The sequence below is a fragment of the Carassius gibelio genome, chromosome A19 (assembly GCF_023724105.1).
Source record: "Carassius gibelio isolate Cgi1373 ecotype wild population from Czech Republic chromosome A19, carGib1.2-hapl.c, whole genome shotgun sequence".
Lineage (NCBI taxonomy): Eukaryota > Metazoa > Chordata > Actinopteri > Cypriniformes > Cyprinidae > Carassius > Carassius gibelio.
Window position 1 is genome coordinate 22,786,151 of NC_068389.1, and position 21,885 is coordinate 22,808,035.

Genomic DNA, 21,885 nt, shown 5'->3' on the forward strand with positions numbered 1-21,885 from the left:
AGATCAGTTTTAGAGGTCAGAACTGAATGGGCTTTAATGCAGAATACAAAACAAGAGATTTTATGTAAAGGTAAAATAAATTAGACCAGACATCCATTCTGATTTGTTAGTTGTGAAATAAATCTCAATAATTCTCATGGCAATGGTAGATCATTTTAATAATCATCAAAAAAATGTTCATATTTATACATTGTGCCATTTGGTCTTGTATACCCTTTTTTTTTTTTTTAAACGGTATTGAATTTTCTTTCACATTAAATATTATTCTGACATATTATAACTTAAATTATGAGTTCCATTAAATAAACGTTTCTTCGTATTTACAAATTAGACAAGAAAAGGGCGCAATTCAATGGTTTCCATCTCAGAAGAGTACAAACAAAACAATAACACAGCTATAAATCAAATGATCTTGAGGATTCACTACAATGCATGTTTTCCTAAGATTGAAAGAGGATGTGAATAAATATCCCATCACCACAGTGCAAACAAAACCATTATTGAAGCTTTCTCTATTTTCTTTCAATGTTGATTTCAGTACCATAATTCTGTGCTCACTAGTAAAGGTACATAAACGAACATATCAAATTCCTAGAAAGAAGAGGAAAAAAGAATTCAAAGATTGTACTTTAATTTACGGTAAGTGTGAGCAGAACTCGAGTTGGGGTCGAAACCGAAAACAGAAAGCTTACAATGACCTCTAAAACCTCTGGCAATAACAAAACTCAAAAAGAAACCAGTCTGACACCAGCTTAGTAAGCAAAGCATGGGGTAGATGCAAAGAAACCAGGATTTTAATAATAAAATACAAATAAATAAATCAGCTAAAATAAAAGTCCTGACATTCTCCATAATTTTTAAGTCAATTTTGGTTGTTCAGACAACTTATAAAGGAGCATTCTCTAACGATCTCATTGCATTCACCCAGTGTAGTGTTAATCTTGTTCACTGTGACCAATCCATCTGCAAGTGAAGTGGTTTCATTCATGTGGCAACACTTAAAGCTTAAGGTAACTGACACTTTACACAGCAAGCAAGAGTCAAAGGGTTTGTCATTGAAGAACAGGACTAATGGAGGTAGCTTACAGCTAAACACCCAACGCACATGTGGGATTTCACTAATGACAAGAAAACTCCTCACACACAAGGCATCAAGCTACATCTACATTCCATAAAGAACGGGGAAAGTAATGGGTAAGATTGTTTCGTTTGCTCTCCTTCACGTGGTGTATTCTTTCATCCGGTCAACCGAGTTTCTGGGGTGGGCGGCACCAATTACGCCAAAGGGGCGGCGAACTGTAGCAGAGCCTCTTTCTCGAACTCCTCCATCTCTTCCTCGAGGGAATCACCGTCATGTTGTTTGCCTTCTAAACCATCTGCCAGATCTTCAAGGATATCTGCAACGTCCTCTGCGAACTCGCTGAAGAGCATCCTGTCGTGGGCGAAAACTCCGCCGCTGAAGAACTGGGCAGTGAGCCGGCTGAGAGACTCCTTGCTGTCCTGTGGAACACCATCTAGTTTGCTTAGGTAGATCTCAAGAAGGTCCTGGAACTCTTGAAGCTTCACAGGAACAAGCCCCTCTGCATCAGCGCAGTTGGATACGCCATGGCAGCCTTCGGCAGGATGTCGGTTCCTCCTGAGCTTCTCTTCTTGGTGTTTCCAGAACTTCATCTGCTCATGGTGGTGGTGATGATGATGATGCTTGGAAGGTTTGGCCTCCCAAGGTCTTTCCTTCTGTCTCCTTTCCCTCTCTTGCCTTCTGTCATCCTTCTTGTGGTCCCACTCTTCTTTGTACTTCTTGAGATTGTCTCTCCTTTTGTCCTTGCCATGCTTCCACTCTTTTCCTCTTTCTGCCTCGTCTTTCTTCCTGTCGTGTTCTTTCTTTCTGCCCCATTCCTTCTTCTCTCCTTTGTGCTCTTGGTGTTTCCTCTTCCACTCTTCCCGCTTGCCCAGCTGATCCACCTGCTTCGACAGTCTCTTCTGCATTTCCATCAAGCTCTCCCTCAAACCCTGCTTGTTCATTCCCTCCAGTCTCTTTCGGCTCTCCTCCAAAAGAGTTTTCTGCCGCTTGAGTTCTTCTTTCTTATCCCAGTGTTTCTCAGTTCCTTCTAGACTAGACTCAGCAGTGGAAGGTGGGCCAGAGTCTTTGAGATGCTGTGGAAGATCTTCTTCAACTGAAGTAGAAAATAAAACAAATGAATAAAAATAGTAGAAAGCAATGCACTGCAGTCTTTGCCAAATATATATATATATTTTTCCCACATTTCATCTTGATGTAGGGTTGTAAAAAGACAAAAATTATAAACACTAAAACTAATATTAGACATTTTAACCACAAGTGAAGTTGGGTATCATAAAAGTATAATGTGCAGTAAAACAATATGGAAAGTATGAAAAAGATACTTATTTTGATATTCGCTAAAGATTACGTTTAACAGTGTTATTAAATGCTTAGTGTTTTTAGTGTTAACAGGGTTAGACGACAGGAAAGGTAATCTAAAAATAAAAGACATGAGCATGCACAATTAAAAAAAATCTAGCATTGATAGATACCAATAAATTAGATAATCTCTAATATCAGGTGATTACCAATGTACAATACAAATATTTTGAGGTAGGTGAGATTTTTTTAATGTTTTCGAAAAAGTCTCTCCTGCTCACCAAGGCCGCATTTATTAGATCAATAACAGAGTATAAGCAGTAATATAATTATTAGTAGTAATTTATTATAAATTTGTTCCTGTGAATTTTCTGCAGTCATTACTCCAGTCTTCAGCTTCACATGATCCTTCAGAAATGATTCTAATATACTTTGATTTGATGGAGTTTAGGATTTTTTTTTTTTATCATTATCAATGTTGGAAACAGCTTCATATTTTTGTGAAATCATTATTATTATTTTCTTTTTATTATTTTTTTACGGATTCTTTGATGAATACATTTTCAATGAATAAAGTTCAAAATAACAGCATTTATTTGATATAAATATTTTGTAACATTATAAATGTCTTTAGTGCCACTTTTGAACAATTTAATTTGTCCTTGCTAAATAAAAATGGTGTTATTTAAAAAAAAAAATATCTTACTGACAACAAACTTTTGAAGCACTGTAAAAGCTAGAAAAAAAAGTTAACCTCATTCTCATCTTGTTAAACCAAAAGATGTCTTTTGGCTGTTACATTTACAAACGCCATCCACTTCTTCCAAATTTAAATGTGGAGTTTTAAAAATCCAGATATTATTCATTTCCTCTCTCTCTTATCATACCGGTAAGCTTTGTGAGCTCAGCAACTCTTGCTCTCAGTGTCTGGAGTTCTTCTTGTAAACCAGGCAGTTCAGACAGTTGTTCTTTCATCTTAGTGTTCTCGTTTTCCAGTGCTCCCTTCTCAATGTTGTGTTTATCTGCCACCATTTTCAGAGCCTGGTCCAACTCCTCTTTCTGTGACTGATCAATGACAAAGAAAGACCATGAGTGTTCAACATCTGAAAATAATCTCCCAGGACACCCTATAGAGTATAGACAATGCAACAAGGACATTTAGTGGAACATTGCATTCACTTAGAAAAAGAACCAAGGAGCTTTGTATATGAAGTGTTCCCTTTTAATGTCATGAGATTTACTTAATGTCATAAGGTTAAGTTGAGGAACTTAGAGGACTAACCTCAATCTGAGCCTCTAATATATTCATTTGTTTATTCTCTTGAGCAAGTTTATCAAGAAGTTCCTGGAAACAGAGACACAAGTCAGTAGAGAATGCCACAGGTGAAATCAACAGAGCAAAGACGAAAAATGAAGTAATGCACGAACCTGGTCACTTAATTCTGTACCGTCAAAATCATCTGTGTGAGAGAAAATAGATTTGTACTGTTCTTTGAGATTCCACAGACAAGACTGTTAGTGTCAAAAAAAATCAATGCTCCAAGTAAAACTCAGTGTAGTTTATGCAACAGCAGTCACACAGTTCTGGAGTTAGATTGTTTTATTACATGCATTTTGTGTCTGGTCTCTCTGTAACACACTCAAAAGTTTGGGGAAAGTAAGACTTTCATTGTTTTTTGATTGAATATATTACTTTTAATGGGCAAGGATGCATTAATTAATAAAAAGTGACAATTAAAGGTATTTATAATATTACAAAGGCTTTCTATTTCAAATAAATGCCAATCTTTTGAACTGTTTAACAATAATACGAAATGTTACTTGAGCACGAAATTAGCATATCATGATCCTGATTTGTAAAGGATCATGTGACACTGAAGACCAGGTTGGTTCAGCTTTACCATCACAGTATAATAATATTTTACAATATTACAGTTTCTACTGTATTTTCCATCAAATAAAATCACTATTGGTAAGCATAAGTGACATTTTTTAAAAACATGAAAAAAAAATCTTACTGACACAACCTTTTAATACACCAGTTTTACTCAAAAACCTTATCAAGTTGCCTTTTGATTTAGTTACCCTGGCATCCTCTACAGCAACATGTCAGCAGAATCTCAGCAGGGTGATGCAGCCACTACTGAAACTAAACAAATACAAAGGTGAAGTGTGCCATTCCTTGCCCCAAGTGACACCAAACTGCAATCTGATTGTTTGAGGGGCCTGAACAAAAGTGTAAGTTTGGGAAACACCCTGTATGTCTGAGCACTGGAAAAGTGTTTGACAAAACGAGGCACAGAAATGACACACTTCAACTTTAAAAGGGAGGTGTAGAAGCAACCAGCAGTTAAGCAGTGCATCTGCGGTGATGATAGAGGCTGCCCTCAGGTAAATGCACCTTTTTCTTCACTCATTTGTGAAGATTTGAATATGCGTTGGGAACAATTCTACAGTTAGCCCTGGAGGACAACTCCTATCCACAGCTCAAACGAGCAAATACTGCCACCTAGCTCAAACTATGAACCTACCATCAGACAGGTCAACCACAGAACCTGGAGGCATAACAACATGAACAACATGACCACTAAAAATGGGAAATTAATGGTCTTTAACGTAAAATGAGGTGTGTATTCATTACCATTGCCTAAATATGAATTACTCAATTGCACAACTGATGCATGCGACATCGGTTTCATAGGAACAATTCTAGAATGTGATTTACATTTGTGACTTTTTTTATACTCACTGGAGAAAAAGAAGGATCCAACACAGAGCAGGACCAATGCTCCTATTATCAGCTGATTCAAAGAGAAACCTGGTTTCTCCTCTTTCCTTGCTGGCAGGTTGAACTCCTCCTCTTCCTCTTCCTCCTCGTCTGAGCTTCGCTTCAGCAGTATGGTTGGTTGCACATGTCTGAGCCTCAGACCATCATCTTCTGCTGAGGGACCTGCTAGAAGTTCAGCACCAAGAGATTCTGAACATTATAAAAACATAAAATAAAAATCAGGAGAAATGAGGTAAGCAGAAATATGGTAAAAGCATCTATACTTACTGAATGATACGGTTCCTTTTTTTTTCTTACAGAGAACCGTTACACTCCTAAAATATTAATTATATATATATATATATATATATATATATATATATATATATATATATATATATATATATATATATAAGTGGGGACATCCCATAGGCGTAATGGTTTTATACTGTAGAAACTGTATTCTGTGGCCCTTCACCAACCCGACACCTAACCCTCAGAGGAAACTGTGCATTTTTACTTTATCAAAAAACTCATTTTGTATGATTTATAAGTGTTTTGAAAAATGGGGACATGGGTTATGTCCTCATAAGTCACCCTCTCCTTGTAATACCTGTGTCATACCCATGTCATTATACAGAGTTGTGTCCTGATATGTCACAAAAACAAGAGCACACACACACACACAGCTGAGGGGAAAAAAAAATTTAATTCACATGTATGACTTTTTCTGAACCTCATACCTGGTTCTCTGATCACATCTGGGAATTTCTCTGGCAGCTCTATGTCTTCTTTCTCAAAACTTGGCTCCTCCTCAGTCTCAATTGAGCCAATGGTTTCTGGATAAGGGCTGTCAGGGGCGGGGCTTTCTACTGTGGAACCAAATCCTGTATCCGTCTCAGAGGGCGGGGCCAGAGGCAGGGTTTCAGGTGCAGGATGTACATCAGCATGAATATCTAGCACATGGGCAGCAGAAAAATCACTGATTTCAGGGATTGGGCTTAAGTCTGCCATAACAACAGGGACATCTGGAGAAGAGCTTATTTCTCTGAATGGTTTAGGAGTGGAAGTGATTTCGGACTCTGGTTCAGGGGCGGGGCTTTCTTGGACTGGAACATGCTGGCCGGGGAAGATATCAGCAACGTCCTCTTCAGTGGGTTCGTCAAGGACTGACTCCTCTGAAAACTGGAAGGCCGATTCTGTAGAGATGCTGAAGGGAACAGCGCCCAGAAGGTCACTGTCAGGGGGAGAACTGGTGATTGTGTCATGGATGACAGGAGCATGGATCTCTGGATCAAGCTCAGTATCTGTATGACCAGATGCTGCCATTTCCTCAAAAAACTCTGGGGATGTTTCCTGGCAAATCTGGATATCGGATAACACACAACTGTTAGTCTTTTAGGAAGGAGACAGTTTGGTATTGAGTATCAAGAAAAAGTCAATCTGCACTGCAAATTTAAATGACAGGCACCACTTTTAGTAGGATAAGTAGAAAAACAGAGAAAAATGGGCTTAATATCAGATTAAAATATTTACATAGATATTGTAGTTAAAATCCGATTCAATTTAAGTAGTGTTTTAAGTTCTTTTTTTTTCACATGCATGATTGGAAATCACAACAAATTAAACAGACTCAATCACTTGCACAATGGCAAAATTCAGATTCAGGTTGAATTTCAAGACCAAGTCATACTTGTGCACAGTGTTAAAGCGTGCAAAACAAATGCTGTGATAGAGTATGACAACTGAACGTCATGCGCTGTACATACCGGCACTGATGCACTGACCTGGTGACCCTCCTCTGACAAAATGGTCTCCACCATTGGAGTTTCAGGGTCATGTGACCTCACCTCCAAAGAGCTTCCTGAAATAAATACAGTGTCCCGTTACAGAACCTAAAAATTGGTGTTACAACTAAAGTCTTCAAATGATGCACATTCATTCAGCAGTTCATATAAGCAGCACATTAATATACACCACAGATCAAAAGTTTGGATTGGTAAAATTTTTTAATGTTTTTTTATGTTCTCCAAGGCTGTATTTCTTTGATTAAAATACAGTAAAAACAGTAATACTTGAAATAACAATTTTAATTGTATAAAATATTAAATTAATATATCATAATTTATTTATTATTAATATTTTTATTATTATTAAATTTTTCAGCAGTCATTACTCCAGTCTTCAGTGTCACATGTCACAGTTTTCCCGTGGCTCAGTGGTAGAGCATTGTGTTAGCAGCGCAAAAGGTTGTGGGTTCGAGTCCCAGGGAACACATGTTAGGTAAAAAAATGTTAGCCTGAATGCACTGTAAGTTTCTTTGGACAAAAGCGTCTCCTAAATGCATACAATACATGTTCCTTCAGAAATAATTTGAATATGTTGTCTTGGTGTTCAAGAAACAATTCCAATTATATAACCAAAGCTGAAACAATTGTGCTGCTTATTATTTTTGTGGAAATCCTGACATCTTTTTTTCAGAATTATTTGATTAAGTTTAAAGGAATGGTATTTATTTTAAATTGTTTTTTTTTTTTGTTTTTTTTTTTAACAACAATCTTTGCAGTCAGTTTTGAACAATTGAATGTCTCCTTACTGGATTAAAAAAAAAAATTATTATAACCCCAAACTTTTGAACAAACAAATAGATTTTACTTTTCTTTCCAATTCCCCCAAAATAATACAGATACTAAATAAATAATTTAATAGCATTGGGGAGCACTTAGGTTTCTAACCTGCTACTTCCTCTGAAAGACTGGGTGCATCTCCAATACTCTCTGTCCCATCATCCACTGGGGCTGCAGGGTCCACAGCAGCCTCCTAAAATTCAAAAGTGCACATCACTACATCTGATTCATTCCTACAAATGAGACAATATCACTAACACAAGCATTTTGATAATATGTTTTGCAAACCTCTGGAGAGAGCAGAGTCCAGCTATTACTGGACGAGCTGGTGCTGCCGGTGCTGTTATCAGACATGGCCCTCTTGTGGCTCTGCACAGCACCTACATAATGAAGATAACATTCAGAAAGATTAGTTTACTACTAGTATCTTATGTTCTGCCCAGGCCATCAGATTCAGTAAAATGAGCTGTAGCATACATTAATATTGCTTTCATAATTAACACTCTGAAAAAAGATTGAAAATACTGATTTTGATGTTACCGCAATAACCCTATAACTTCAACATTTGCCATTAACTTTAAAAATAGCTATATTTACACTTTGAAATTCATTATAGATGATCACTTAACACAAATATGCAATTTTATTAGATCATCTTTTTGTAACATCTAAAGGCAATGCATTATCAATAACCCCTAAACCACTGGTCTTCAGAGCATAACTCAATAATTTATTGATTATATCATATACTGAATTTAAGAAAAAACTAAAAAAAATGTGTCTTTCAATGAAACATTACTACTATATCCTAACAATAAGATGTTAATCGTCCAAGATTTCAAAACTGCCTCTACTTTTTGACAACTTTGTCACTACCCTCATTAAGTCCTATTAGTTGCAAGCAACATTTGAAACACTAAATGGTTATTTTAATACATGTGATGTGCACAATTTCATTTAGCCAACGTGAAAGATTTCCAAAAAGACTGGTGACGGCCCATAGACAGGTTGACGATCTGAACCCTCTAGTCTCATTCATTCAAGCCAATGACAGATTTGTTAATATTTATATTACATATTTGACACATTGTGTTTGTATCGGACAGAGATGACACATAATGACTGACAGGCAAGGAAACAGATTTTGTGAGAAAATGGAGGAACCTTGAACCCACACGTCGTAGATTATACCGCTTGAAATTAATAGGCTTACAAAACAACAATGCTTCTCAATGCATAAAGATAATATTTCCAGGTTTTATTGCCGCATTCATCAACAATCTGTCACTCCAGCCACACTTTTATAAAATCCACACTGGCGCACTGTTTATCTTACTTATTCCTTTAGATGTAATCAACAAGATAACGATTACAGCTATTACATAATAGTCAAACACACACAAGCCACGAACAATACACAAGAGACCGCTGCAGTCTATAAAGCCACACTCAAAACGTGACCAAACATGGTCGAATGGCCTCGTTGCATTCCTGGCCTATTGTTTATCGCGTTTAAATGGACATTTTTAATTCGGTAAGGCGCTGTCATAATGGTGATGCACGCACTGCGTAGGCTGCGTATTTACATTGTGCAGCGTTCAGCAGCACCACGCGCCATTCAGAATGAACACAACCCTCTTCCGCACGAAACGAGGATCCTTACCTACTCATTCCAGATCACATACACGGATGCTGTGATAGAAAACGCTTACCGTGCTTAAAACGGTCTCAGACTCGTTGCGCAGGCGTTATTCCGTCAGTTTAATTTCACCACTCTTGAACTTGGCAACTTCGCGCATTCAGAGTTTGCGTTACTCTCCAAAGGGACTCCGCTCAAACACTAAACAGCCAATGGGAATAAAGAGTCGTGTCGCGCACACAGACAGCGCATTTCAGCTGTGACTGACAAAGACAGGTGAAAGTGACAATCTGAACGTGAAGTGCGGGCGTATCGTTGACTTGAGGGGAAGTAAAGATCCCGACAGCATGCATTTACTCCCTATATAGAGAGACAAGACATGTTCTCCTCCAGCAGTCTAATGACACGTCCACACAACAAGAGCTAAATCTGTTGGGACTTCCCAAATGCCTGTCTGCTACAGCTGGGCTAGCCTAAATAAACATTGCTCTGGTGTTACAACATGTTCTTTAGTAATTAAAGCATTGCTGAAGCAAATAGATAGTTATGAAACATTGCTATGTTGTATTAAAGGAAGCATCAAACAACATACTTCATGGTTCCCAAGCATATTTTCCAGGGGACCCCTATTTTAACATTCCAGTCTTTTAAAGACCCCCTCCCCACAAAATCAGTTGCGTTTTTAATATATGAAACAACATGAAACAATCATTAAAATAATTACATTATTAGCGATGGCCGGATAATGGCCTTTTACTTATCATTGATTGATTGATTGATTGATAGATTTTCTAAATATATATATATATTTTTTTATGTTAACTATGTTTTGGCAATATAACGCATTTTTTTCCATACCAATAACGCCACATGAATCTTGAACAAATTGCTTCGTAATATTTAACTTTGTTTTCAAACCCACATTTTTCTGAAAAACGTCGAAATTACATCATTAATCTGTTTTATATTCATAAGTCAAAAATAATTAAAAGAAAGCATCGTGTATTAAATTTTCTAACACTGATCTTAAAATATATTTTGAAACTATTTCTAATAGTTCATAGAGATCACAAAATAAGATTTTTTAATGTTTGTTTATTTATTTTTTTCATTTATTTATTTTTGTTGTTGTTGATTTTCTGTTTTACATGCTTTAAATTGTACAACATTGCCTTTTATGTGGTGGAGCTAAAATATAAATAAATAAATAAATAAATAAATATTTATTTTTTCCAAGCGTACGAAATAAGGAAATAAATGGGAAATGGGAAATACCCATAGGGAAATACCACCGGCTAGCGACACCTGTTGGTCAAAAATATGCAAATGCAAAAAAATCTAAATACCCCTTTCACAAACAAATGCTTTAGTGAAATTGTAATAGGCTTTATTAAAATTACTCTACAAATAATGCAATATCATGAAATATAAAGGTTCTGTATAATCTGCGTTCTTTTGTTAAGGTGTAGGGTCTGTTGTATGTGTTATTAGGCAGGGCTTGGCAAACTCAGTTAAAAGCAACTAATATAATAATCCATTTTGAATTATCCATGCATAAATATTAAAATATAACAAGTATGCGAATGATGGCGAATATTAGTAAATATCTAACTTCAAAGAAAAATTATACATGAAGTTATATTTATCAGCAAGGGGTAGCATAATTAATTTTCAGAACAAATGCCGTTGTTTGCAAATTAATGTAATTTATAATAAACATTTTGGGTTTGGCTTAAGTGTCCAAATACTTTTTGGAGTCACTGTATATGGTAAAAAACATTTGATATTGTATTATTTAGGCCATTTTGTATTTTGATATTCTATTCATAACAGCAACATTAAGCCAAGCCTCCTCAGAAAGTAGGCTACTGCTCCTGTTTAGCATATGGTGACCATAAGACTTCCAGATTGTTCTGCTGCCATTATAGAGGGAACTTTTTCAATGAATGCAGCTGGTTCATTGAGGAACCACAGAGCGACGAGTAATCACTGCAGCTCATTTAAAGTGCTTTGTGCCATTTTTTTGGTGCATACTATCAGTGAACTTTCCAGAGCTCTTGCCAGTTTTATATTTCAATCTTACTCGTTTGACAGCAAAGCCCAGCTTGTTATAAACCATGCAGAAGGAGACGGTAGACATATGATCACCCTTGAGACTTCAGCTCAACACTTATTTTCATCAGTAGTGCTCCAAGGGGAATGAAAGAAAAAATGGCAACACACTCACAGGCTTAAAGAGAGAAACATAAACGATTGCGGAAGGAAACAACTGACTTATTTTTTTATGGATCACATAAACATGTGGTCAGTGCACATTTACATCAAGTACAAAGAGAGCTATTGTCGCAGAGGTTGTTATACATGTATAATATACATCAAATGAAAAAGAGAGAGAACCTGCTGATTTAGATGATGCCAGAGCTGTCATTTTAGCAACCATAACAATCAAAAGCAAATTATTAATTCAAAGGTCACTCCTCCAAATCCAATGGCATTTTAAAATACTTGACAAAACAATAAGAATCATGCATGTTTGTTACTGTATCCAGACTTAGCAGCTGAATAATTGTAGGCAAAAACACATTTTCTTCACTTTTTATTTATTTCTTTAATTATTTAGTAGCACTGGGCATTTTTTTTTTTTTTGATTTTGCTTTCATAACATCGCTTCTTTACAAAGAAAACATCCAATATACACATTCAAGGGTTTATTTTATTATACATCTGCATCTATTTGCATTTGTACATTTCAGTTACATATTGTCATTTTATTGTATCTTTAAGGTATAGTTTTCTCAAAAGGTGAACATTTATTTTACTTTTTTTTTGTAGGGGCGGTTGACAGTATTTTCTGATTCAAGGAGCTTGAAATTCACATCCAAAATTCCCTCTGTCATCTTAAAATGAAGCAACTGGCTTTATCCAATTCTCAGATTTCTATTTCTAAAAAGCAATGACATTTCAAGGCCTTTATCAGACACCATCAAAATAAAGTTCTGCAAATTAGTGCATTTTTAATTTGATAATGCATTTGCATATTTAAACAACATTTCACAAAGCATGTAATAGGCCAACGAAAATGATCTTTATGTAAGCTACTGTGATCGATCAGGTGGCTCTACGTAGATTTATATTTAAGTAGACCTATCTTTGCTCGATTGAAGTTTGTAAAGAGGAAATTGTTTACACAAATATACATGTTTAGCAAATATTTGGTTACAGAGATGTGTGTAGTTTTTTTTTTTTTTATTGCAAGAAAAAAAAAGTTGTACAAATATACAAAAACACAGGGAAGCGAGATATCAATACACTCCAATTAGAAGCAAACATAAAATAAAATAGACATTCTGGATTTGCATATACAATTATAGTATTATTGATACATAAAAGTGCAAAAATAAACTTACATTCTTTTGGAAAAGTTGTCATAATACATCAAAAACTTGCTACTCTTTTTGTTCTTTGTAAGTCTAAGAGATGAAACGAGAGAGGAGATGTGTGTAGTTAAGAAGGGTTGGCCGGACGTGCCACGTCATTCAGCGTGTATCCATCCATTGGTCAAACACAAGCATATGCTGCTTCTTTTTCCTCCCGATGGCAGTTTTACGCCTCAAACTGTAGATAATATTTTGCCTGATCATCTTAACTAAGCTTATACCTTCGAGAAACACTTTTATGTTTGTCATATGCATCTTTAAAGGCTTTGCAATCGTTTCTAGCAGTCGTTCCCTTTGTGTTTGTTTCTTTTGCATCACTTTTCGAGACAATGGAGTCTCTCCGTCATCAGCGCTTACAGCCCGGTATCGGATACGGAGCGAGCGCGACCGGGACTCTCCGGTCCCTGCGGCCCGGTGTAACTGGGACTCTTTCCTCGGCACAGGGTTCCCGCGTCTCGGTGTCTGCGTCCCCGGGGCCGCCGCCACCACCGCCGCCCCTCCAGCTCCACAGCCTCGGGTCCGGTATCATGGGCAGCGGGTTCGGTTCGGTGGACATGTCCGCGGGTCTGGGTCTGTCCAACCCCACCAACCCCGCGGTTCTGAGAGAGGCAGTGGACGCGGTGGTCCGGAGCTTTGCCAAACACACGCAAGGATACGGCAGGGGTATGTGGGGTGAACGAGATGTTTTCCACATGAGAGCATGAAAGTGTCAATGAGAAATCTGTTGAAAACATAGTTAAAATGTAAATGTAAAGGGCTTAAAAATGTAAACATTTGTATTCATATTGGTTCTTATATTAATGTTTAGGCTATACTATTATTATTTAGGTATTAAAGTTTACATATTATTTATATATGACTCAGACTTTAATTCAGACTTTAAAAACATGATCTTCATCAGAGAGATTCTCTTTATTCTCTGCATGAATTACATTTTAATGTACTTTTGAATTATTTAATAGGCTAGCTCTGGACAAAAAAAAAATGTGCCACTTAACTGACCCACATGCAAGATATTTGAAGCAAACACATTCAGAAATCTGTTTTGAAATTCACAAGAATTTCTGAATTCCCTAAAATTACAGAATTTCATTAATTATATCTCTCCAAAAACATAACTTCTGGACGTGTCTCAGCCTCAGTAGGGGTTATGAATCTCAGTTCACTCTAAGACTCATATATATATATATATATATATATGTATATATGTATATATGTATATGTGTATATATATATATATATATATATATATATATATATATATATACATGTAAATATATAGAACCATTATGGTGTTTGCATTTATTATATGTAATATAATTTATTTAAATTAAGTTGAGAGTCATGGAGAACAATATAGTCACAAGAAAGGCAAAATATTTTCTTGTCTATTTATTACCCAGATATATTACAAATGTATATGAAGTACTACCCAGACATGTTCTTCATGAGATGCATTCATTCAGCACTACACAGTATTTTGTAGCACCATAGATGTGTTTAATCATTTAATTTGAGTGGTCAGATTGAGCCCCCTGACATGCTGACCTAATTACATTAAAGGGATTATCGTTGGATAGACTGTTGCCAGTGTTCTTTAGAGGGAGGTTAAGTGTTTTAATCTACCTCCGAGACTCCTCAGACCATCTGAGAACAACCTCCAAGAAGCTTAGCTCTCATTTGAAGAAGAAAGACCTTTATTTATTTTAGCTTGAGTATCATGTGATGATTTTCACATTACTCCCATCCAAATACACCACCCTTATTTCCTGTTAGAAACTATTGTCTAAGCAATTCCACAACAACAAGCTTCCTTTATATCGGCCTTTTAATGAGCATGTGCTTCCCATTGTGTATTAAGACAGCCATAGTTAAATATGAATTTATGAACTTGTTTTGTAAAAGTATTGTTTAATGTATTTGGGTTTATTCAGTAATATTAAAGTTTAGTCACAAATGTTATCCTTTAAAACTCATTTTTGATATCAAAGAGAATTAGATATTTTCCATTAAAATAATAGCTTAAATATAACTCAGCACTCTTAACTCATGTAGTAGCTATATGTGGACTCCTGAATATGCAAATTAGTTCCACCTATACTTAAAGGCACAAGCTCAGACTACCTAAGACTGCTTTACTTTAACTCATTTAACTGAAGTAGTAAACGCTCCACAATGACAAGTTGCACTTTTGGTTTAATTCAGCCATGTATGTTTGAACCAGAAACTGATTATGAATTATTCAGGGACGTCTACAAGTCAATGTTTCAGAATTGTAATGCATTTTATGTATCGCTCTCCACATGGTAATCGATATCATTAGCCTTCACTTGATATCAAACAGCTAATCATGTATTTATAATCTTACCCAACCATGGTTTTATTCACCATACTTTCTAAAAATCACCATCTATCTAGCTAATGATATGTAAAGCCCCACCCCCAACTTGACAGGATTGGTTACATGTTTTTGACGGTAGGGAATGGCTGTTATAAACTGCGTTTTGGAGACTGTGTTGGGTATAGTTTTTAGAAAGAAAAGCTCAGCAGTGGTGTTGACTGACGAATTTGCAGATGGTTTAAAGAGATAATTCACCAGAAACAAAAAATTCTGCCATTTACTCAAATTGTTTAAAACCTGTATGAACTGCTTTCATCTGCGTTACACACACAAAAAAATATATGTATATTTTGCCAAACAGTTGTCGCTAGCCATTGATTTCCATAGTATGGGGGCAAAATACTATAGAAGTCAATGGCAAGCAGCAAGTGTTTGGTTAACAACATTCTTAAAAATATCTTCTTTTGTGTTCAAAGAGAAGAAAGAAACTCATACAGGGGTGAGTAAATGATGGCAGAAGTTTTGGGTGAACTGTACCTTATAAAAGGCATATAAAAACAAACAAACAAACAGATATGTACCACAAGTTACTCGAGTTACTTCAACTTGAATATAACAAATTTGAGCTCATGAGTCTTCAAATATACTAGGATAGTGTTGTGAACTGATGTGGTGGTCTTGTTCCCACAGTGAATGTCGTGGAGGCCTTGCAGGAGTTCTGGCAGATGAAGCAGTCTCGAGGTGCTGACCTGAGGAACGGGGCTCTTGTGGTCTATGAGATGGTCCCATCCAATAACCCCCCTTACGTCTGCTACGTCAGTCTCCCCGGGGGAAGTTGCTTCGGGAGTTTTCAGGCAAGCAGTATTCTCTTTACATTTTCCAACGCATTTGTCTTGGAACTTCAGATCTTCAGGAAAATAAATAATTGCGTTTTGGTTGCCATCTGTGTCTGCATATTTTCTGCCTAATGTTTTCTCTTGAGGATCTCTTGGAAATGAATTCTGTGAGCATCTTCAGGATTCGATTACAGTGTGGTTAAATAGCATCTTTGATCTTCTCAGTTCTGCCCGACCAAAGCTGAAGCAAGACGGAGTGCGGCCAAAATTGCCCTAATGAATTCTGTTTTCAATGAGCATCCATCTCGACGCATCACAGATGAGTTCATAGAGAAGAGTGTGTGTGAGGCTCTAGCCTCTTTTAATGTGAGTTCTCACAGTTATCTCAGATTTTGAGGGGATTATTTTCAGTCAGGGATAAGTACACCCAAAAATTAAAGTTTAGCTTCATTTACACTTTTTTTCTTCTGTGGAACACAAAATGCTGATTTCTGTTTTGCATGCAGCTACAATCAAAGGTTTCTGGAGTTTTCAAGCTTTATAAAAAATTTAAAAAATGTATAATTGAAATTTAAATCAATTCCAAATTAAATCAAGATGAATGAGTAACAAACATGAATGAGTAAAAGATAACAGAATTTGTTTTTTTATGTGAACTAATTAATTAAATCAAACATTTTATTAATTTGATAATTTGACCTACACTAACGTTCAAAAGTTTGGGGTGGGGAAGGTTAAAATATAATAACAAGGTTGCATTTATTTGCTCAAAATACAAAAACAATAATATTGTGAAATGTTATTACAATAATAATATATTTTAAACATATAAATTCAGCAAAGCTGAAATTCAGCTTCATTACTCCAGTCTTCAGTGTCACATGATCCTCCAGAGATCATTCTAATATGCTGATTTGCTGCTCAATAAATTCTTTTCAGGATTCTTTAAAAGAACAGAATTTTGAAACATTATAAATGCTTTGTTGTCTTTTTTTGATCAATTTAATGCATCCCTGCTGAATAAAAGTACTAGTTTCTTTCAAATATAACCCAGAACCTTGGACAGAAGTGTATTGTTGACATTGTTGACCTTTATTCATCTTTATTTACTGAAGGGAAACAGAGAAGAAGCTGATAATCCTAGTACAGGCATCGGTGCTTTTCGGTTCATGTTAGAGTCTAACAAGGGGAAATCTATGCTAGAGTTCCAGGTAAGTGAAATCATTAGTGGATCATATGAAAAGTTGTGGGTAACTTTACATGTGGATTTTAATTGTAAATTATTTTCTTAGGAACTGATGACAGTTTTCCAGCTTCTCCATTGGAATGGTAGTCTCAAAGCCATGAGAGAAAGGCAATGCTCTCGTCAGGTGAAGACAAATATTACATTTTCGGTAGTACTTAAAGGAGTCATATCATGAGGAGTCGTATGTACCTTCATTTTTTTAAATAAATTAGTTTTCTGCACTGTGTAATACATGCTAAATACAAAAATACCATTATTAATGGTACTAATAATACAAATAAAAAACAATATAGACATAAAAATAATACAAATGACAAAAATATGAAACTTTAAAATTAAAATGTTAATAAAAACTAAAATATGATTGCATTATGACAAAAAAAGTCATTTAATATACATATTTATTTTTCTATATTTATTATTACCTCGTTCATTTCTTTTAAATATTTATTTGGCCCATAAATATGTTTCGCTGAGCTGTCTATGGTGTGTATAACAATCAAATTTTTTGTAAACAGGAAGTGCTGGCTCATTACTCCCACCGAGCGCTAGATGATGACATGCGTACACAAATGGCTGCCGACTGGGTCAGTCGAGAACACACTTTATCTGGTACCATCAATCGAGAGATGGCAGCCACCGAGCGCGAGCTGGAAGAGGCTCGTCTGGCAGGACGGGAGCTGCGCTTTTATAAGGAAAGGAAAGACATTCTGCTAATGGCAGTGGGGCAGCTAGGTGGGTCAAACACTACAACTCTGCCCTGCACATGCTGAAGAGCATGAAGACGTGTCAGACGTGGCGTATGATTGTACCAGATAGCACTCCAAAACTCAAAACGGTCTTTTTTAACTTGTGTATGTGTGTTTGTGTGGGAGGAGTAGTCAAAGAATCAGCATTTTGAATAATTTCACAGACAAAAATGGTGAATGATTTATACGTTTCTGTCTTTTTGATCTGAACATGTAAGGCATTTTAAACTTGAACAGAATTAAGCGGTATATTGCTATTATTACTATACCAGTATTATCCTCCAGTGTTATCGGTTGACTGTACTGGCACATGGACCTAATATGTCGGGGAAATCAGATTTTGAGGCCTTGTTTGCATTGTACTACTCATGAATCCTATTACACATGGGCACTTATTTCCTTTGCTAATTCCTTTGCTAATTTACTTTTCTTAGGAGATACAGTTATGTGGTCAAGTCACCTTCATTTATGTTGTGCTTTTTACAGTACAGGTTGATCACAGCAATATTGTATCAATATTCTGCATTTACATTCACATAATAGCCTTGCTCATTTATTTGCTACACATGTGCTTTTGGGGAATACACAAACCTTTGCTTTGTAATGGTAATCTTAAGTATGTTTAACTCAACTTTTCCACAAGAGCCAGTGGCATTAGCATAGATGTTTGCTAAGGGAACAACCACAAAATATTTGCATAGGACCAAAGTCAGATTTTCTCACACACTGTCATTGGTGAGAAATCCCAGCACAGGAAACATAGCAAGGCCATTTCCTCCAGCCTTCTGACAGAAAAACTGAATCTGTGCACTCATTATAATGCCTTCTGTTACTTTTGTGATTGTAGAGCAATCATGCTCATTCACAGCAACATTTAATGTCTACCTCCTCTCTGAAAGCTTTTGTGAACATTTATATGCATACAAGTGCGGATGGGATTTGTGTTCAAGGAATAGTCCACAAAAAAATGAACATTTTCTGAAAATGAAGCTCTCCCTCAGGCCATCCAAGATGTAGATGAGTTTTTTTTTCTTCATCAAAACGGAGAAATGTAACAATACATCACTTGTTCACCAATGGATGCTCTGCAGTGTATGGGGTGCCGTCAGATTGAGAGTCAAAAGAGCTGATAAAAACATCACAGTAATCCACAAATAATCCACAATGTCCATAATATCGGCTTCTCCAGTGAAATGAATCTTGTCTGAATCAGAAGATAAATATGCACAACTCAAGCACAGTTTACAAGTAATAACAGTCCAAAACAGCTCTAAACAAATGTGTCAGAGACAACAGGAGATGGAATTTTTTTTTTCTGAGGAAACTTGATTATTGAACCGTATTTTAGTCGAAAGCAACAATTTAAAGTTAAAACACTGTAATGATGGTTTTGTTTCTTACAAACATGCAGTTTGTCACTTCACAAGACGTTAACTAATGGCCTGAATTAACTGTGGATTATTGTGATGTTTTTAGCAGCTGTTCGGACTCCCATTCTGACGGCACCCATTCACTGCATTAGTGAGCAAGTGATGCAATGTTAATCTTCTCTAAATCTGTTCTGTTGAAGAAATAAGTTCATAAATATCATGGACGTCCTGGGCGAGAATAAATTCTCAGCAAATTAGCCTTTTTGAGAGAACTAGTACTTCAAGATAAGCAATGCTTTCCAATAGGATGCTTGATTCAGTGCCACAGGAAAAACACATATATTGCGTCTTATAGACACACTTGTTGCTTTCCCAATTCAAAATGGTCCTTATAGCCTGTACATTTGTCATAAATATACAATATTTTAAAATGTAATCACATTCTTATTCCATCATTATAAATTACTGCATTATAACTGATCATAATGCGTTACTGTGTGTAGTGATGTTGTAAACTTGAGTGTTAATATTTATCCCGGTCACATGTTTCAGTATTAGGGGCTATGACATCATGTCAGTTACCTTTCAGATAATTTTAGATCAACAGAAATGCCGAAGTATCTCTGCTTTCTCATTGAACTGAATTAGGACTAGCTGCTAAGATGTGATGCTAGTTTATCACAGTGCTTATTAAAGTAGGATGTACATGGTGAGAAACATCAATGATTGCCATTAGCCAGATAGATCTGAAAATGTACATTTAAGGGTTAATGGTAAACTCTTGTTTTCCATTGTTTTGGTGCAGTTGTGGTCTTTAACATCATAGTTTACCTGCAGAACTGTCTTAATAATTCAGTTAAAGGCCTGGTAGTTAATAGTCTGGGATTATATAAAAAAAAAACATAGTAATATAGACAGACTGTATTACAGCTCAGTACATTACAAAAGAAATAAGAAAGTTTATTTCACTAAACTAGTATAAAGCCACAGGGATAGTCAAAATAGAGATGTCACTGATAATCTAAAGCCCCCTTTCTTTACACTTTCATAATAAGCAAGATTACTACAAAATATTATTTATTCATTTGAGACATATATTTTGTGAAATGACAATTAATTTTTTTTAAAGACTTCGATTTTAACAGTACGATATGTAGTTTAAATTTCAGTGTAATTATCACATTTATGAAAACAATTTCTGAGTGTTCTCTCAATGTAATTTTTACAAGACCTTTATTGTTTGTATTTGTTTGTATTCGTATCCTTTGCAAATGAAGTGTATTGACATGTAAACTGCATTGCATATACATACTTTTATACAATTTGTTGGGGGTTTTCCCTGCTGTTTTTTTTACACTCTTGTTTACCAAAAATATTTTTCAAATAATACTTAAGGTAGTGAAATTGACTCAGTGCATGTGAATACAGTTTATACATTCTCTAGGTGTTTTGTACGAGTAATCTGCCATTTTACATGTTTTATAAGATTTTGATGCGTAGCCCATTTTTGTTGTTGTTATTGATTTATATTCTTTACAAATTAATAAAGCAATTATAAACTTACCTGTTCCTCAGGTCAGTTTTTCAGGCTCATTTCTGTCTGTCCTGAAAAATTGTTTTTGCGTTTATTTACTTATAACAACATAAAATTAAAATGGCATGCATTTATTTTATATATTTTAAAAAAATCAGAATAATAAATATTCTGTATACATTTTTATAAACTCTTTTCCCTTTAACATCAAAATGAATAATTGTGGAGGAAAAAAATCTTAATGTTAATTATGATTGATTGTTTATTACACATTCAATTTATTAGACGCATCCGTTATTTATTTTAAATAACAGTATTATTCCTATTTTAAGTAACCTAAATTAAGTTAAATCTGTCTGCTGCATTACTTTTGTGTGTGTCTTTCAGTCTTTGGGCATATTGTAATATATGATTTTATAATTTATGTCTCTTCACATTGGTTACATTTTTACACTACTACACATGATGCATCCTGGTCTTACCAACACACTAGTGATGACAACTTTTGACCTAAATAATTATCTTCAAAGAGTTATACCTTCACAATGTTCCATCCTCCAGGAACGACTGGGTTTAATTATTACTAGTCCAACTCATTAAAACATTCTCATTCAAGTAATTGACGATAAAGTTGAGTAAAACGCCCAAATTTAGATAACATTAAGTCATTGTTCGATATAATGTTCTTGAGATCATTCCTACAATTTGAAACATTTTTATGCAATTAGCATTGAAATACTTTTAATCTTAAACTCTGTAAAAATCTTGTAATTCTCAAATTATATTGTGAAGAAACTTTATTTTTGACAGGTTTGTGCATTTGTATTTTTTGGCAGTGATTATAGGAACGATTTCACACATAAAAAGTGTTTTTACACACAAAATGAAAATGTTAGTATATATTCTATACTAGATGGTTGTACGATTAAAAGAATCAACACTCATATGAATAAAAAAGC

General features: G+C 35.4%; 2 protein-coding genes across 7 annotated transcripts; one reads left to right on the top strand and one right to left on the bottom strand.

The window, feature by feature from the left end:
- Window positions 1-139: 139 nt before the first annotated feature.
- Window positions 140-9,825, bottom strand: LOC127935601 (pre-B-cell leukemia transcription factor-interacting protein 1-like). 6 transcript variants are annotated; one of them, XM_052533618.1, is made up of 11 exons: window positions 9,487-9,825; window positions 8,063-8,154; window positions 7,883-7,967; window positions 6,935-7,011; window positions 5,891-6,512; window positions 5,130-5,357; window positions 4,912-4,935; window positions 3,809-3,840; window positions 3,663-3,725; window positions 3,268-3,445; window positions 140-2,174 (listed from the first exon to the last, which is right to left on the bottom strand). In XM_052533618.1, exons 2-11 carry the CDS (start codon window positions 8,126-8,128, stop codon window positions 1,276-1,278), a joined length of 2,274 nt encoding a protein of 757 aa, XP_052389578.1. In that variant the 5' UTR covers window positions 8,129-8,154; window positions 9,487-9,825; the 3' UTR covers window positions 140-1,275. The 6 variants fall into 6 exon arrangements, with proteins under 6 accessions (XP_052389578.1, XP_052389580.1, XP_052389576.1 ...); XM_052533620.1 differs by having other exon boundaries at window positions 5,130-5,333; window positions 6,917-7,011; XM_052533616.1 differs by having other exon boundaries at window positions 6,917-7,011; window positions 9,487-9,824.
- Window positions 9,826-12,932: 3,107 nt separating this feature from the next.
- LOC127935900 (LIX1-like protein) lies at window positions 12,933-20,244 on the top strand. The gene is made up of 6 exons (XM_052534118.1): window positions 12,933-13,513; window positions 15,882-16,045; window positions 16,253-16,393; window positions 17,143-17,238; window positions 17,320-17,397; window positions 17,792-20,244. Exons 1-6 carry the CDS (start codon window positions 13,180-13,182, stop codon window positions 18,044-18,046), a joined length of 1,068 nt encoding a protein of 355 aa, XP_052390078.1. The 5' UTR covers window positions 12,933-13,179; the 3' UTR covers window positions 18,047-20,244.
- The last annotated feature ends 1,641 nt before the right edge of the window (window positions 20,245-21,885 follow it).

Excerpts from the sequence above, each read along its gene's own strand:
- LOC127935601 (XM_052533616.1), bottom strand. The coding sequence starts at position 8,128 with ATGTCTGATAACAGCACCGGCAGCACCAGCTCGTCCAGTAATAGCTGG. Across the intron at positions 3,726-3,808 it reads GTACAGAATTAAGTGACCAG|GAACTTCTTGATAAACTTGC; the intron begins GTTCGTGCATTA and ends CTCTGTTTCCAG. Across the intron at positions 2,175-3,267 it reads TGAGCTCACAAAGCTTACCG|TTGAAGAAGATCTTCCACAG; the intron begins GTATGATAAGAG and ends TTTCTACTTCAG.
- LOC127935900 (XM_052534118.1), top strand. The coding sequence starts at position 13,180 with ATGGAGTCTCTCCGTCATCAGCGCTTACAGCCCGGTATCGGATACGGA. Across the intron at positions 16,046-16,252 it reads GTTGCTTCGGGAGTTTTCAG|TTCTGCCCGACCAAAGCTGA; the intron begins GCAAGCAGTATT and ends TGATCTTCTCAG. Across the intron at positions 16,394-17,142 it reads AGGCTCTAGCCTCTTTTAAT|GGAAACAGAGAAGAAGCTGA; the intron begins GTGAGTTCTCAC and ends TATTTACTGAAG.